This window comes from Malaya genurostris, chromosome 3, assembly GCF_030247185.1.
Source record: "Malaya genurostris strain Urasoe2022 chromosome 3, Malgen_1.1, whole genome shotgun sequence".
In the NCBI taxonomy this organism is placed as follows: Eukaryota; Metazoa; Arthropoda; class Insecta; order Diptera; family Culicidae; genus Malaya; species Malaya genurostris.
This window is the reverse complement of record NC_080572.1, coordinates 247,881,744-247,897,968: the sequence shown is the minus strand read 5'-3', so window position 1 is coordinate 247,897,968 and position 16,225 is coordinate 247,881,744. Positions and strand designations below refer to the sequence as shown.

The 16,225-nt window shown below is 41.5% G+C and overlaps 3 protein-coding genes across 3 annotated transcripts; 1 reads left to right on the top strand and 2 right to left on the bottom strand.

The window, feature by feature from the left end:
* Positions 1–1,327: 1,327 nt before the first annotated feature.
* LOC131434278 (uncharacterized protein K02A2.6-like) lies at positions 1,328–5,993 on the bottom strand. Its single transcript, XM_058600942.1, has one exon. It carries the CDS (start codon positions 5,991–5,993, stop codon positions 1,617–1,619), a length of 4,377 nt encoding a protein of 1,458 aa, XP_058456925.1. The 3' UTR covers positions 1,328–1,616.
* An 861-nt stretch (positions 5,994–6,854) lies between these two features.
* Positions 6,855–7,845, bottom strand: LOC131438469 (LDLR chaperone boca). Its single transcript, XM_058608524.1, has 2 exons — positions 7,565–7,845; positions 6,855–7,493 (listed from the first exon to the last, which is right to left on the bottom strand). The coding sequence occupies exons 1-2, from the start codon at positions 7,721–7,723 to the stop codon at positions 7,083–7,085; spliced, it is 570 nt and encodes a 189-aa protein (XP_058464507.1). The 5' UTR covers positions 7,724–7,845; the 3' UTR covers positions 6,855–7,082.
* Positions 7,846–8,921: 1,076 nt separating this feature from the next.
* On the top strand, positions 8,922–9,833 carry LOC131435826 (ribulose-phosphate 3-epimerase). Its single transcript, XM_058604048.1, has 2 exons — positions 8,922–9,222; positions 9,288–9,833. Exons 1-2 carry the CDS (start codon positions 9,034–9,036, stop codon positions 9,771–9,773), a joined length of 675 nt encoding a protein of 224 aa, XP_058460031.1. The 5' UTR covers positions 8,922–9,033; the 3' UTR covers positions 9,774–9,833.
* The last annotated feature ends 6,392 nt before the right edge of the window (positions 9,834–16,225 follow it).

The window sequence follows — 16,225 nt, the reverse complement described above, 5'->3', positions numbered from 1 at the left end:
AAATTATCCAAATTTTTTGGGGTTTGACATGTTTCACAGACCTTAGTTTGAGCCAAGTCATTTCTTTTTATTCGAGCTTTTGCTTAGTTGCTGCAGTTGAACAAATCTGATAATGATTATATGTACATTTCCATAACAAATACGAAGCGGAAGTAGTCAAATTACGAAAAAATTACAAAGTCCAATGTATAACAATTTCATGTATAAGTATTTCCTCACGAGCTTTAAAAACCTTACTCAAAAACACATGGCACAGTACAATGAGGTTCTTTCCATCGAGAGGCAAGTATGGAGCAACTTTGTCCATAACATTTTCGAGTGTTACTTATATTCTAAATTGTTGATTACTTTCGAATACCAATTGGTAACATACTGCGAAAATTCTACCCACTTCGGTAAGCATTGTGAGAAATTGGACAAACAAACACCTGAATCCAAAGACATTCAAAACTTTTTTATATCTGTCCCAAGCAACCCCAGCGCATCCGAGAAGATGGGCAAAACAGTTCTTTTCAAAGAACCGCGTAGAACTTGATAGTTCTACCGAAAGAACTAGATCTCCTGAACCGTTCATTTGTTCTTCATAAATTTTGAATGTTTGCAAAAACCGTACGAGAGCAAATATTTATATTTATTGATACTTTTTCAGCGGTTGCTAAATATATACAATTTCTACTGCCTTCTTAAAAACTATGACCGTTTCGAAATACACAGTTAATCATACACTTCCTTATAGATCTCAATCCTTTTTCTTTTCTTTTAAAAAGGTAAGAGAACTGTCGTTCTTTCTTATTTCTATCTTATTACAATAACAATACACAAGATAACAGCAACACCGACGAGGAATCGTTGGAAAAAGCCGCTATTAGTGAACTAATAGCTCACAAGTCTCGCTAGATGGTTAAGGGACCTCCAAGGAAAAGGGTATCGAAGTGACTCAGAACAAAAAAGTATTACAGTGATTTCATTTATGCATGAAACATAAGATAAACCGGCTCAGAACAACTTGGGCTTCGTCATACGAAAACGTTGAACCTACTAAAAACTTGATGTTGTTGTCGTCTATTAGTGGCTTTAACCACGTGTGGGTCGTTCTCCGCACTTATAATAAATAAATATTTACAATGAATTTTTACAGTTCTGATAACAAACTCTAACTTATCCAATATAGTATGAAACATTTATATGTATAATAACAGCTATTGATGTTCACCCCTATTCTGTATTTCGATCGAATCGGATTTTGTCTAACGTATGTAAAAATTTTCATTCTCCTATTGGATCGAGTTATGCTTTTGTATGGTGTTGTATCTTGTGTGTGGTGGTTGGACAGCAGAGAACACTATTTGCGTGTCCTTACAGACAAGTAATAAATAGACACATTTTATAACTGAACTACTATACTTTAATACTTAATAAAGACATACTACACAAGACACAATAAAAGAAGTTGTCTGCTCTATTAGACAACCGTTCTGAATCTCTCTCTAGCTGGACTGGCGGTAATCTACTGACTGCAACATATGCGTCAACGCAGTGGCAGCATAACTGTCACTCGAGAGCATAATGGCAGTGTAGCCAGTATTGCCGTTTGGTTGGCTGCAACATCTCCCCTCTTAATAAAGGTGGTACGGGTCGAACCATTGTGGCCGACTTCTGGTCCGGGTGGAACGACGCGGTAAAGTCTCCACCAGGTCTGCTTCGGTCGCTGACTCGAACTCCGTTGATGCTGCTGTAGATGAAGATAATGACGAGGACGACGGACTTGCCACTAGCTGAGGTAGTGGAACACTTGTGGGAGTAGAAGACAAACGTGTCGGTGTCATCGGCTGTAACGTCGGCGATTGTGAGCTATGCGTAACCAAAGACTGCGGTGAGCCAACGGATGATACTGCGGATGTACTGTCTGAAAGCTTCGGTAGATCCCAGGCATCAAGAAGGACGTCGAGCGGCAACAATTTAGTACTACTGCTGGCTGACAATAAAGAACCGGTGTTGGGTGAAACAGTTCCAGTACGACATCGTAATTGGTTGATATGGGAACGCAGAACTCGACGATCAACCAAAACGTTGTACATCACATTACCTATCTTCTCCAGAATAACACCAGGAGCCCACTTCCAAGTGTTTCTGTGATAAACCTTTGCGAAAACCAGTTCGTTTCGATTGAACGATCTTCGCTGTTGATCTTGCTGAACATGCGGTGTCATTGGTAAAATTGCTGATGATGGGCGAAGTAGCTCCAGACAAGTCCGTATACGACGACCAAACATAACCTCAGACGGTGATTTACCTTCAGGCCCAGTGCGGTTGGGCGTGCTTCTGTAGGTTAGCAGGAAGGTGTCTAGAGCTTCAGCAATGGATCCTCTCCCCTCTTGAATTTTTTTGACGGCCCGCTTGAAGGTGTCAACGAACCTTTCAACTTGGCCGTTAGACTGGGGATGGAACGGGGCCGTTGTGACATGCTCGATACCGTTGAGAGCACAGAAGTTGGCAAATTCCACACTCGTAAACTGAGTACCGTTATCCGATACTAGCATTACAGGCATACCGAGCCTTGCAAATAGACTTCGAAGAATACTGATGGTTGCTACTGCAGTGATTCGTCGGGTTTGCACTATCTCCGGCCACTTGGAGAAGGAGTCGACCGCTAGCAAATAGTACTCACCGTCGATGGGACCGGCAAAGTCTACGTGAACACGCTGCCAAGGTCCCGATGCCTTCGGCCATGGCACTGGGACGGCGTGAGGCGGTGACTTGGCAGTCGCTGCACAATGCCGACATGTTTTCACATAACCGGCGATGTCTTCGTCGATGGATGGCCAATAGACGTAGCTCCTGGCGATGGCCTTCATACGCTGTGTACCAGGATGACCATTGTGAAGCTGATCTAAGCAACGCTTGCGGTACAGAGCTGGGATGACGAGCCGTTCAGCGAACAGTATGCATCCATCAACGGTAGTGAGGGATTCCTGTCTGACTTGGAATCGTTTTAGCTCCGGATCGATTGCTTTCGTTTGAGGCCAACCGTCGGTTATAAAACGGTAGACCTTCCGGAGAACTGGATCAGCTTGGGTACTTCGAGCGACGTTTCTGAAAGTAAGAGGCAACGCATCTACTGTATCAACTGCTACTGACCTAATATCCTGCTCGAGAATTATGCTGGCGATGACGTAGTCTTCATCTGGTCGCGCGTGTCGGTTTATCAACCGGGACAGCACGTCGGCGTTACCGAACTTATCAGTGGGAACGTACTCGATGGTGAAATCGTACAGCAGTAGAGTGAGGGCAAAGCGCTGTACCCGGTTGGCTGTGTATACCGGTATGCCCTTCTTGGACCCGAAGATTCGGAGCAGCGGAGCGTGGTCAGTCTGCAGCAAGAAGCGTCGTCCGAAGATCATTTTGTGAAACTTGGTGACGGCAAAGATGATAGCTAGACCTTCACGATCCGGTTGACTGTAGTTCTGTTCTGCCTTCGTAAGTGCTCTGGAAGCATGCTGTACTATTTTGATGGAGCCATCTGGGAACCTGTGACTGATTGTGGCTCCAACACCAACTGACGATGCGTCAGCAGAAACAATGATCTCCTTTTTCGGATCGTAGTGCGTTAGTAGAAGATCTGAGGTGAGAATCTGCTTGAAACGCTCGAATGCCCGCTGGCACTCCGTTGTCCACTGGAATTTCGACTGCGATTTCAGCAGATTGTCCAGCGGAAAGCGAAGCATTCGCATGTTCGGGACAAACTTCCCATAATAATTGATCGCCCCGAGGAAGGAACGTACACCATGAACGTCAGTGGGAGGCGGAAGCTGCACTATTGCCTCGATTTTGGCTGGATCTGGACGCAGACCTCGATGGTCAACAATGTAGCCCAGATACGGTATCTGCTTCTTGCCGAAGGTACATTTTTCGGCTCGAATGGTGAACCCAAAATCCTGGATTCGCTGAAGAACTGCTTTCAGGTTGCGGTTGTGAGCTGCTTCGTCTTCACCGCCAACGATAACGTCATCGAGATAACCGGAAACTTTTTCCAACCCGGCTAGCATGGTGTCGATGAGCTGCTGGAAGATACCCGGTGCTACCTTTACACCAGGTGGAAGACGATTGTAATGAAACAAACCACGGTGCGTGTTGATGGTGAGCAGATGACGAAACTGCTCGTCGACCTCAACTTGCAAAAATGCATCCGAAAGATCGATCTGACTGAAAACTTTGCAGTTAGCCAGCTTAGCGAAGATGTCTTCCGGAAGAGGGAGCGGGTATTGGTGAGGCTGAAGAGCGGAGTTGAGTCCTGTAGAATAATCTCCGCAAACACGAATGGCACCATTTGCTTTGCGCACTACGACGATTGGTGCTGCCCACTCCGAGTAGTCGACCGGTGTAATGATGTTCAGCTGCTGTAACCGGTCCAACTCTTGATCGACTGCGTTGTACATAGAGTACGCAACCGGGCGTTTAGGACAGAAAATGGGCTTGCACTGATCCTTTACGTCTAACTTCACCTGTACCTTATTGCAGAGCCCAAGTTTCTCACTGAAAACTTCTGGAAATGCAGAACTAAGCGCTGCGCTGGAAGTCGAAGAACTAGATACCTGACAGCAAAAAGTATCCATTGGCACGGACCATAAATCGAAACTATCGACCAAATCAGATCCGAGAAGTTGCAGCTGCTTTTCAGTTACACGGATAATTTCGCTGCGAGTATTTCCGCCGATGGTGACGTCACAGCGAAATTCACCTTCGAGTGGCAAAATGTTCCCAGATGCTGTTTTCGCCTTCACTGTAGATGGTGATAATCTGGGACTACCGACCTTTCGCCAGATCGGTTTGCTGATGACCGTGATGTCGGACGCTGTGTCTAACTGAAGATGGATGTGAGTTCCATTTAGCACAACGGAGACAAATTTTCGCCGCCTCTGCACGTTGCACATGTTGACAACGACAACCTTGCTGGCAACCGAACGTTTTCCACCTCTCTTCTTCTTCTTGGAACTTGCACAGTATCCTTGACGATGACCGTACCGACTACAATCGGGACATTGACGGTTCTTGTACGGGCAGTCACGAACATAATGGAACGCACCACAATACCAGCACGGAGTATCGGGTTTCCGCTTTGTGTTGTTCGCATCTGACCTGGGAGACAGCTGATGTCTGTTACGGTTGCTGTCATATTTCTGCTTGAGCTGATTAACCTGATCGAAAGATGCAGCAGATTCGATCATAGCATTATCGTGTTTGAGATTGATGAGACGCTGGCATTCATTCGATAATTGCTCCAACGTGAGGTTATTGTTCTCCTCAATCCGTGACAGGAGTCGGGTCCGAGTCTCTGAATCACGCTCAGACTTTAGTCCGCACACGAACATCAAGCACTTGAACTGTTGCTCTGACAACTTTCCCAGCTCGAACTCGACGCAGAGCTTATTCACACGGCAGGCATAAGCTATGTGGTCTTCGGTCGGTTGTTTAGCGATCTGAAGGGTTCTGTATCGCCTGCTGATCACCGACTCTTTCGCCCCGAACAAACTTTTCAATTTTGCGACCGTGTCTGCAAAAGTATGTTCTTTCGGTGTTCTCGGCAGAATAAAAGAGACGTACCTTTCGTGTTCAGATGTTCCCAGCTTTCTGAGCAGCAATCTGACCTTCGCTTGGTCGTCCAACCGAGCAGCATCCTTTTCGAACAGCTCGTCGTACCTCGTGAACCAGGCTGCAAACGTGATGCTACTGTCCGCGTCGTAGCGGAACTCCTTGATATTCCCAGCAAGGGAATCGAGAATTTGTTCCGGACTGGGTGCTGCGCCCGCATGCACTTCCGAAACGACTTGCCTGATGAAGTTCTCTTGTGACTGCTGACTGTTCTGCTGTTGCTGGAGAACTTGTGTCATCAGGTGCAAACACTGACGAAGGAGCTCATCCGTAGCTGGAGGAACTTGCTGCTGTTGGCCTTGTTGCTGCAGAAAGGCATGCTGCTGTCCATTCGGGATACTCATCCTTTTGTCTTGTTGCACGTGGGTGATGTGAAAGTGAGGTTAGCTTTTATCACTTTTCCACTGGACTCGTCGCCACTGTTGTATCTTGTGTGTGGTGGTTGGACAGCAGAGAACACTATTTGCGTGTCCTTACAGACAAGTAATAAATAGACACATTTTATAACTGAACTACTATACTTTAATACTTAATAAAGACATACTACACAAGACACAATAAAAGAAGTTGTCTGCTCTATTAGACAACCGTTCTGAATCTCTCTCTAGCTGGACTGGCGGTAATCTACTGACTGCAACATATGCGTCAACGCAGTGGCAGCATAACTGTCACTCGAGAGCATAATGGCAGTGTAGCCAGTATTGCCGTTTGGTTGGCTGCAACATATGGAAAACTCGAACTCGATCGAGCTACAGAATGGCAAATTTCTTATTCGATCGAAACAATCCGATTCGAACGAAATACAGAATCGGGCTGATTGTAATAAGTGAAAGAGCGACTCAGCAGCATTTAAGTATCATAAGTTGGGTTTAATAAGTAATATGGTTGTCTTTCACAAAGAAAATATACTCAATTGTTCCATTGTGTGTGTGTACTGTCACCATATGACTAAATACTTGAGGCTCATCAATTATCCACCTCATGTATTTTGTCTGGGATTCGTCCTTCGTGGGTTTCCAATTTCTTCATTCCCTGTTTGCAATTTGACAAGCTGCGTTTCGAGAATGCTACAGTACAGTGTTTTATCGTTTCTTCACTAATTTTATGTTGATGGTATAGAATTGAAGTAATGAATTACGCTGTTATTTTTTATGTTAAACAATGTTAAACGCACGGATCAGTATTGGTCAATGAAATTTTGAAAATAGAAATATAAGTTCTGTTTATTTCTCATTTATTTATGCCTATGCTTAATCGTCTACTCAGTTATTCATATCTGAATACACACAATATCAGGAAAAAAAAACTTTGTTTCAATTCAGTCAAATCCATTCCAGTAAAGTTAAGTTTAAACCTAGAATATTTTACATTATTCCACACATATGAACTAAAAAAATGCCATCGGTTGCACATTTTAGACGCCCTTCCAAGCTTTACAGTTCATCCTTCGTTTCGTCCTCCGAATCCTTGTTGTGTTTACCTTTGTAATCTTTGTTTTCGATTGTAACTTGTAAACAACGCTCCTGTTCGACTAGGAAATCTTTCGCTTCCCAGGCCTGTGAACCTTCCTTGAACATGAATATTGCTCGATTATCATCAATCAGGTAGCGCTCGGCTTGAATATGATTGTTCCACAAACTGGTCTGCCACAATTTTGTGATCTCTTCGGTTTCCTCACGGGCTGGGTTCCCATTGACCGTAACAAAACTCATCAAAGTTTTACCTTTCTTTGATGCTTTTAAGATGTCTTCGGGTCTTGTCATGTCCATCTGAGAAATATCGATTGGAGGTGACGGTCGAAGATGCTCCGGAAGCTCGTCAGGTTCCAGTGGTTCCTCGTCTTCCTGCAGAATCAAAGCTACTATTAGAACACAATAATTCTCAAGAAGATAAACCGTTGCCCGTTGACACTGACCTCCCATTGATCCAGCAGACGTTCCAAATCAGCATCGGTGTAGTCACGTATGTCCTTTTTGGCCCAAGCTGGTTTTTCGTCTTCCTTGAATTTTTTGGCGTGCAGGCAGATGCAAAGGGCTGCAACTACTATCGCAATCAGCTGGTATTTATTCATCATCTGATTATTTTCTTATATTCACTTAAATTTGGTATTTTCGATACAAGTTTTCGCAAACGAAATTTGTTGTTTTGCTTTGACTTTCTCCACGTCAAATCGATACTAGAGGCTTGCTAAAGGGAATTGTGAAAATGTCAGAAATAAATTTAATATCATTGTATATGTGAGTCATACTGGTAGTGGTGTAACTTTTCATTTGATAGTGTGCAGAGCAAGAGCAGTATCGAATTTACACGCAGGGAAAAAATTATTCGCAGGGGAAAAGAAAACAATCGATTTTGAGCTATTTTATTTTAAACAGAAACCGAGGGTCTTTTTTATTTAATATTTCGGTGATATTATATTTCAAAGCATTTCAATGCAGCACATGTCAGCTTTCTTTCAATTCATATTTTCCATTAAATTTGTTTGATAGTCAACCCAAGTGTGAATGTGATGGAGTAGCTGCTTGACTGATAATGTTAAGATTTTTAGTGGGGAAATATTGAAAAAAAAAATTCATTTGAACGAAAGTGTGTGTGTGAATCGGTTTTGAAATATTTAACCACTATTTTCTCTTGAGACTGGTGTAGCCCAAGTCGGTTTGTGTGGCCATTAACTAACATTAACATTTAGCACAGCTTCGAAGAATTATGTTTCTTAGCGTAGTTACTTTAAACGACGGTTTGAAATTTTTAAATCTCTTCTGAGAAATCGAAGACAATTCAATTTTAGAGATTTGGATCTACATATTCGGTACTTCCAGAACCGGAATCTAGAGACCGGTTCTTCAACTAGCAAAATCTATAAATTGGAGATATTTCTTACCATATTGTGGAATTCGCTTCTCTTTGCATTGTTACTTAAAAAACTTTTAATATTGAAGTTTTGACACTGAACATCTTATTCAGAAACCGGAAGTCGACTTGGAACGAAATTCAGGAGTTTTCTAAAGGGTCTTAAGAATTATTTTCCGAGGAATGTGAGTGTATTATTAAAATTGATCGATCAAAATTTGACCGAACTGTCTTAAAAAATGGTATAATAGGCTCATTGATTAAAGTTGAGCAAATACAAACTTTATTCATGAATAAACAAAGAAAACCTACATCTGTCAAACCATGAATAAAATACAATACTTCAATTCCAATACTTTTCAATTTTATCATAATACCTTCATTTGACTTTCGATTGAACTCTACTTACACTGCACAAACACACGCATACACATGGAAGCGTAAAATTACTTTGATCGGTAACGTTGTGCACACAAACCGCACCGCTCTAAATAACCTTTTTCAAATGATAAACAAAAACACAGTCTCGTAGCCATGTCTTCTTTAAGTGCTAAAATTGGACCTTCTATTCTAAACGCAGATTTGTCCCAGTTGCACGAGGAATCCCAACGGCTGCTGGACAATGGAGCTGACTACCTGCACTTGGACGTTATGGATGGCACATTCGTTCCGAATCTTACATTTGGTCATCCAGTAGTTAAGTGTTTGCGAAACAAGATTAAGGTTAGTTGACACATGAGTGGATGGAACTAGAACAATTATACTAAAAGTGAATGTGTTTACTGTAGGATGCCTTCTTTGAAACTCACATGATGGTTCAGGACCCTAAGCAATGGGTGGAACCGATGGCAGATGCCGGTGTTAATCAGTACACCTTTCACATCGAACCGGTTATGGGCAGCGTGGTGGATATTTGTCGCAAGGTCCGGGAAGCAGGCATGAAAGTTGGTCTCGCACTTAAGCCTGGAACACAGGTAGAAACGGTAGCGGAGTTTGTTCCCATCGCCGACATGATACTGATTATGACCGTTGAGCCCGGATTCGGAGGTCAAAAGTTCATGGCAGACATGATGCCCAAGGTACAGTGGCTACGCGAGCACTACCCGAACCTTGATATTGAGGTTGATGGTGGAGTAGGTCCTGCTACGATCGATGCATGTGCGAAAGCTGGTGCAAACATGATTGTTTCCGGAACGGCCATCATACGAGCTGATGATCAGGCGGCGGTTATCCGACAGCTAAAACATTCCGTTGAAACATTCGCATTGCATTAGGCGTTCGATTTGGCTATATAATCTGATAATTATTTTTTGAATATAAAATTTGAAATTTTACCATTTGTTCCTTACTTGTGAGAGTTTTTTTGTAATGTGTTCACAAGAATATTTGACAGGAAATTAATCGTTATTTCATTGCTGCTATAGTCGAAGAGATTTTTGTTATCCGTTTTGATGTCTTCATTCCGAGAAATTGACAGCATCGAAAAAAAGCATTTTTTTTCAACTATCTCATTATGAGAAAACCAACTGAAATGTTAGTTGGGTCAATAACCTTTCTACTTGAAACATCTAAAACAATAATTGAAATTTCGTGATTAGTATGAGGTGCCCAATAATATTAAACATGGTTATCAACATTACTCTAGAAAACTATGACAAACCGATAAAATAAACATTCGGTTTAGACCAAAGAGTTGTGGAGAAATTAGAGCCATAAAAAAGACAATCCTTATCTTCATCGAAGATATCTATGCTTCATTATTTATTCTTTTTATGATGCAGATTTATTGGTTCCTGTACGTCGTTGCACAGGAAGAGATCAAAGCCAGACAATATTTATCAGCTTATGATCTCAATCGAATGCTAAGGAATTGTAAATCACCGACCACTCTTGCTTCTCACTTCTTTTTGTACTTTTTGAAAAACCTCTCGCACCTCTAAAAAATCTGGAGTTCGATTTTGAGTTGAGAGGAAAACTTTAAAGTTTTATGAATCCATTTCAGTAGCTATCCTTGGTCAACTTCCCTGCTTTCTTTATCTTTCAAGACCTTAACCATCACGAAGCAGGCACTCTTGACCTTTGCATGTCTTAAAAAAGGTAGTATATTTTTCTCGATGCACTCTTGTTTACTCAGCTTTCGGTTTTATTGGTTTTTTTTTTCATAAATACGTTTATTTCTTAAGGCAATTTACATAAGTTTTTCTTCGCCGTAGCATCACTTTTACATAATATTCTTATCCTAATTTAATTCTAACATAGTTCAACGTTTTGCATTTATTAAAACATATTCTCTTATTACTTAAATATCATCTTAGGTAACTCGTCATTAATTATGAAATCTACTCGGAAATATTATTTGAACCAAACGATTAACTTCTATAAATTATAAAATAAGCTGTTATTTTCAGACATTTTGTTAATAATTTCATAAACTGTTTCGAGTTTGTTTGTATCATTACATTATTTTTATTCTAATTTAGCTATTGGTTGAACTCATGGACGCAGCTGGGATCAGAACTAAGTCTTGAAAGGGGCCTTTATTAAATTGAAACTCCAGTTTTCTTTATGAAATGATAAATAAGTTTCATGTATGAAAGGTCACGACAAGCAAGAATGTCTCGAACTGGGATATTGGATAGTCTACCTTGGGTACGCAAAGAATTTATTAGTTGAGATCTGACATCACGATACTCCACGCATGTCCAAACGACATGATCAATATCTCGATAACCTTCGCCACAAGCACAATGATTAGTCTCAGAGAGCCCAATTCGAAGGAGATGTGCATCTAACGTGTAGTGATTGGACATGAGTCTGGACATCACACGAATGAAATCTCTACTCACATCCAGTCCCCTGAACCATGCCTTTGTCGATATTTTCGGAATAATTGAGTGCATCCACCGACCCAGATCATCTTTATCCCAAGAAGCTTGCCAGCTGGCAAGTGTTCTTTGGCGAGACGAGCTATAGAATTCGTTGAAAGCAATTGGTCTCTCATAAATTTCACCCTCAATAGCACCACGTTTGGCTAGAAAATCGGCTCTTTCATTGCCAGGAATGGAGCAATGAGCCGGGACCCAGACTATAGTGATTAGATAATTATTGTTCAATATGTCGTTCAGGCACTGTTTTATTTTGCCCAGGAAAAACGGTTCAGTCTTGCCAGTCATGTTTGAGCGAATGGCTTCAATTGCACTCAGACTATCTATGAAGAGGAAATAATGGTTTGGAATTAATGTGACGATTACACTCAAACTATAATGAACTGCTGCTAGCTCTGCTATATAAACAGATGCAGGTTCTTGAAGCCTAAATGAGGCCGAAACATTATTGTTGAACATACCAAACCCTGTCGCTTCTTCAATTCGCGATCCGTCCGTGTAAAACATTTTCTCAGAGTCAATATGCCTGAACTTACTTGAAAATATTTTTGGGATTCCCGTCGAACGTAGATGATCCGGGATTCCACGCACTTCGCGCTGCATGGATGTATCGAAAAATAAAGTTGAGTCAGGGACATTTAGGAGGCTGACACGGATAGGAATATATCTTGAAGGGTTGATTTCCTGTGACATATGGTTAAAATATACTGTCATGAATTTTGTTTGAGATCGAAGCTCGACTAGTCGTTCGAAATTATTAATTACCATGGGATTCAGCACCTCACATCTTATTAGCAGGCGTGATGAAAGCTCCCAAAATCGATCTTTTAATGGAAGAACTCCCGCCAGAACTTCAAGACTCATTGTATGTGTCGAATGCATGCACCCTAAAGCAATTCGCAAACAACGATACTGAATTCGCTCCAGTTTGATAATATGAGAGTTTGCAGCGGAACGAAAGCAAACGCATCCATATTCCATCACTGAAAGTATCGTTGTCTGATACAATTTTATTAGATCTTCCGGATGAGCACCCCACCAAGATCCTGTTATTGTTCGAAGAAAATTTACTCTTTGTTGGCATTTTGTTATCAGAAACCTAATGTGTCCTCCCCACGTGCATTTGGAATCGAACCACACCCCGAGGTATTTAAAAGTTAAAACCTGTTGGATCATTCTTCCCATCATATGGAGCTGAAGCTGCGCGGGATCATGCTTTCTTGAAAAGACGACTAACTCTGTTTTCTCCGCAGAGAATTCGATACCAAGATGAACAGCCCAATCGGACAAGTTATCTAAGGTATCTTGCAATGGTTTATGCAGATCAATAGCTTTGGGTCCAGTAACTGAAACCACGCCATCATCTGCCAATTGTCTTAGTGTACATGGGGTTACTAGACAGCTGTCAATGTCATTTACGTAAAAATTATAGAGGAGCGGACTGAGGCATGAGCCTTGCGGGAGACCCATGTAACTATTTCTGAGTGTTGCCAAATCGCCATGTGAAAAATGCATGTGTTTCTCTGACAAAAGGTTGTGCAAATAATTATTTATAACCGCTGGGAGTCCATTTTGGTGAAGCTTGTCTGAAAGAACATCAATGGAAACTGAATCAAATGCTCCTTTAATGTCTAAAAATACAGATGCCATTTGTTGCTTTTGAGCGAAGGCAATTTGGATGTCAGACGAAAGTAATGCAAGGCAATCATTCGTCCCTTTATTTCTACGGAAGCCAAACTGAGTATCTGACAACAAACCGTTCGTCTCGACCCAAGTGTCGAGACGTCGTAGAATAATTTTTTCAAACAATTTTCTGATGCAGGACAACATCGCAATGGGTCTATATGAGTTGTGATTGGAAGCTGGTTTCCCCGGTTTTTGAATGGCGATAACTTTCACTTGTCTCCAGTCAGGTGGAACAATATTTTGCTCAAGAAACTTGTTGAACAATTCCAACAAACGTCTTTTTGCGAGGTCGGGCAGATTCTTCACCAAGTTGAATTTAATTCTGTCCAACCCAGGGGCGTTATTGTTACAAGACAAGAGTGCTATAGAAAATTCCATCATTGAAAATGGGTTATTAATAAAACCATTATTTGGAGGAGATTCCCGTATAATGCTCTGCGTAGGAACAGAATCTGGGCAAACTTTCCTAGCAAAGTCAAATATCCATCGGTTCGAGTATTCATCACTCTCATTGCCCACGTTACGATTCCTCATTCGTCTGGCCGTGTTCCAAAGAGTGCTCATTGAGGTTTCTCTTGACAAACCTTCGACAAAATGTCTCCAATAGCTACATTTTTTGGCTCGAAGTATGCTCTTGTACTTGGTTTCTAAAGCCATAAGTTTTTCAAAATTCTGAGGAGTTCCTCCTCCTCGTTTTAAAAACGTCTTGCAAGCATTTTGTTTTGCGAGTTTAGCCTCTGAGCACTCTTTGTCCCACCAGGGGTTGGGAGGCCTTCTGTTAGTCGTTGGCCCAGGAAAGCGTTTAGTTTGGGATTGTTCTGCTGCCTCCAGAATCGAACAAATGAGGAAGTCATATTCTTCAAGTGGAGGGAGCTCTTCCATTGAATTCAAAATACTAGAGATACTACTTTGGTATTTAATCCAGTCGATATTTTTTGTCAAATCATATGGAATACTAGCGGAAGTAGCAATGCAATTGCTACTGCTAATTGAGATGATGATTGGTAAATGATCGCTACCGTGTAAATCAGGCAGTATTTTCCAGGTGCAATCTAGTCGAATTGATGTTGAGCAAAGAGATAGATCTAATGCACTTGGGCGTGCCGGAGGTCTTGGGATCCGTGTCATGCTACCCATATTTAATACCGTCATGCTAAAATTGTCACAAATGTTTTGTATTAAAGATGATCTGCTATCATTGTAAACGGAACCCCACATAATACCGTGCGAATTTAAATCCCCCAGAATCAATCGTGGTGCAGGAAGGGCTTCAACCATTTCATTAAGCTGTTGCTGTCCAACTTGTGCTTTTGGAGGAATATAAACCGAAGCTATGCAAATATCTGAAGTTGAAGGGATGTTTAATCTATAAAAGGAATAGCATTTCTTAATTCCCAAAAGCACTCCACCATACGGAGAGTCTCTATCGAGACGTATAATGTTAAAATCATTAAAATTTAAAGCTATGTTTGAAGTAAGCCATGTTTCGCATAAAGCAAATACATCACATTTTTGACTATGCAATAATATTTTAAATGAATCAAGTTTTGGCATGATGCTTCGACAATTCCACTGCAGGACAGTGATTGTATCATTTGCGACGGGTGATAAATTATCCATTAAAGGATACAAAACCTGAGACAATTGGCCATTGAGCTGATAACTGGAAAAAAAGGTTCTAGCTATTGGAAGGAATGCCATTATGAGGGTCTTTAAGGGTTCAGATATATTGAATGCTGAGAAAATCCATTCAACAATTTCCGAAAACTTCAGTAATCCTGTTGGTGGCTGTGAAATGGAGCCCACTGGATTATTATCTTTTTCTGTACTAGATCCTGGATTGGTTTGTGAATTTGACAAACCAGGAGGCACAGTCTTTGGTTTTGACTTTTTTTGTTTAACACGGGGATCTTTTTTTGAAGATGAAATTTTAGGTGTCTTTTTTGGTAATTTGGAGGAAGACTTCTTTCTCTTAACTGACCCTTGGGTAGTGATAAACGAATTACCTTCACTATTTTCGTCAGAGTCAGAGTCCTCTGGTTCCTCTAGATTTGAAAACCCGTTTTCGGTTTCCAAAGGGGGGACATCAATGACCGTTTTAAGCATTTCTGCATATGTGCGCTTAGACCGTGCTTTTAAAGAAAACTTAATTTTGTCTTTGTGCACTTTAAATGCAGTGCATACTGAAATATCATCATGAGGACTATTCCCACAATAAATACATTTTTCAATTTCCTTGTTGCAATCATTATCTTTATGAGGCCCTTCACACTTAATACATTTTGGTTTATTACTACAGTAAGTAGCTGTGTGGCCGAATTTTTTGCAGTTCGTACAATTCATTACATTTGGAACAAAAAGCCGAACAGGGAGGCGAATTTTATCGACATAGACATGGGACGGCAACGCAGACCCGGCAAATGTCACTCGAAACGAGTCTGATGGGCGATAAACTTTTTTTTCCTCTTCATGAACTACTGAGTACAGTTGTTTGCACTCCAGTATTTTCACACCCTCAAGCATAGAGTTCTTGAAACGACCAACACCATGCTTGAGTAAATCATCTACCGAAAGACTCGCTTCGGTAACAACACCGTCAATTTCGACATCTTTGGAGGGTATGTAAACTTACTTACTGTACTCGAATTCCGATTTGCTTTCGTCTTCGCCAGCTGTAACCAGCGCAGGTCACCGGTGTATACCTGCGTGTTGTATGGCAGTGGAAAGACCGAGTTGTTATGTCTCCTTCTTCCTAGTGCTCCGCACCGATATGCTTCTGCACCGAAGTGCCTTCGCACCGGTGTGCCTTTGCACTCTCCTGCTTCTATGTGCCTTTGCACTCTTCCTCTTCGATGTGTCTTTGCACTCTCCTGCTCAGCACTTGTGGCTGTATATTGCGGCCTGGGTAGAGTTTGGGAAACGCCCTTTGTTGTTTCCTTCACCAGCTTGGCCCAGCACTAGGGCTCTCTTATGCAGCACGACTATACGTTTTAACGGCTGCTGCCAACAGGTCTCTACCTGTAGTTCAACCGTTGTCGTATTTAACGCGTGTAAACCAACCAGCGTTATTAAACTGTACGCTTCTATACACAACCTTCTTGGTTGAACGGCTATTACTGAATGATTTGTTTGTTTTATTGGTGTTCATTAGCAGT

Coding starts and splice junctions, on each gene's coding strand:
- LOC131434278 (XM_058600942.1), bottom strand. CDS start 5,993: ATGAGTATCCCGAATGGACAGCAGCATGCCTTTCTGCAGCAACAAGGC.
- LOC131438469 (XM_058608524.1), bottom strand. CDS start 7,723: ATGATGAATAAATACCAGCTGATTGCGATAGTAGTTGCAGCCCTTTGC. Junction 7,494..7,564: donor GTCTGCTGGATCAATGGGAG/GTCAGTGTCAAC, acceptor TTGATTCTGCAG/GAAGACGAGGAACCACTGGA.
- LOC131435826 (XM_058604048.1), top strand. CDS start 9,034: ATGTCTTCTTTAAGTGCTAAAATTGGACCTTCTATTCTAAACGCAGAT. Junction 9,223..9,287: donor GTTTGCGAAACAAGATTAAG/GTTAGTTGACAC, acceptor TGTTTACTGTAG/GATGCCTTCTTTGAAACTCA.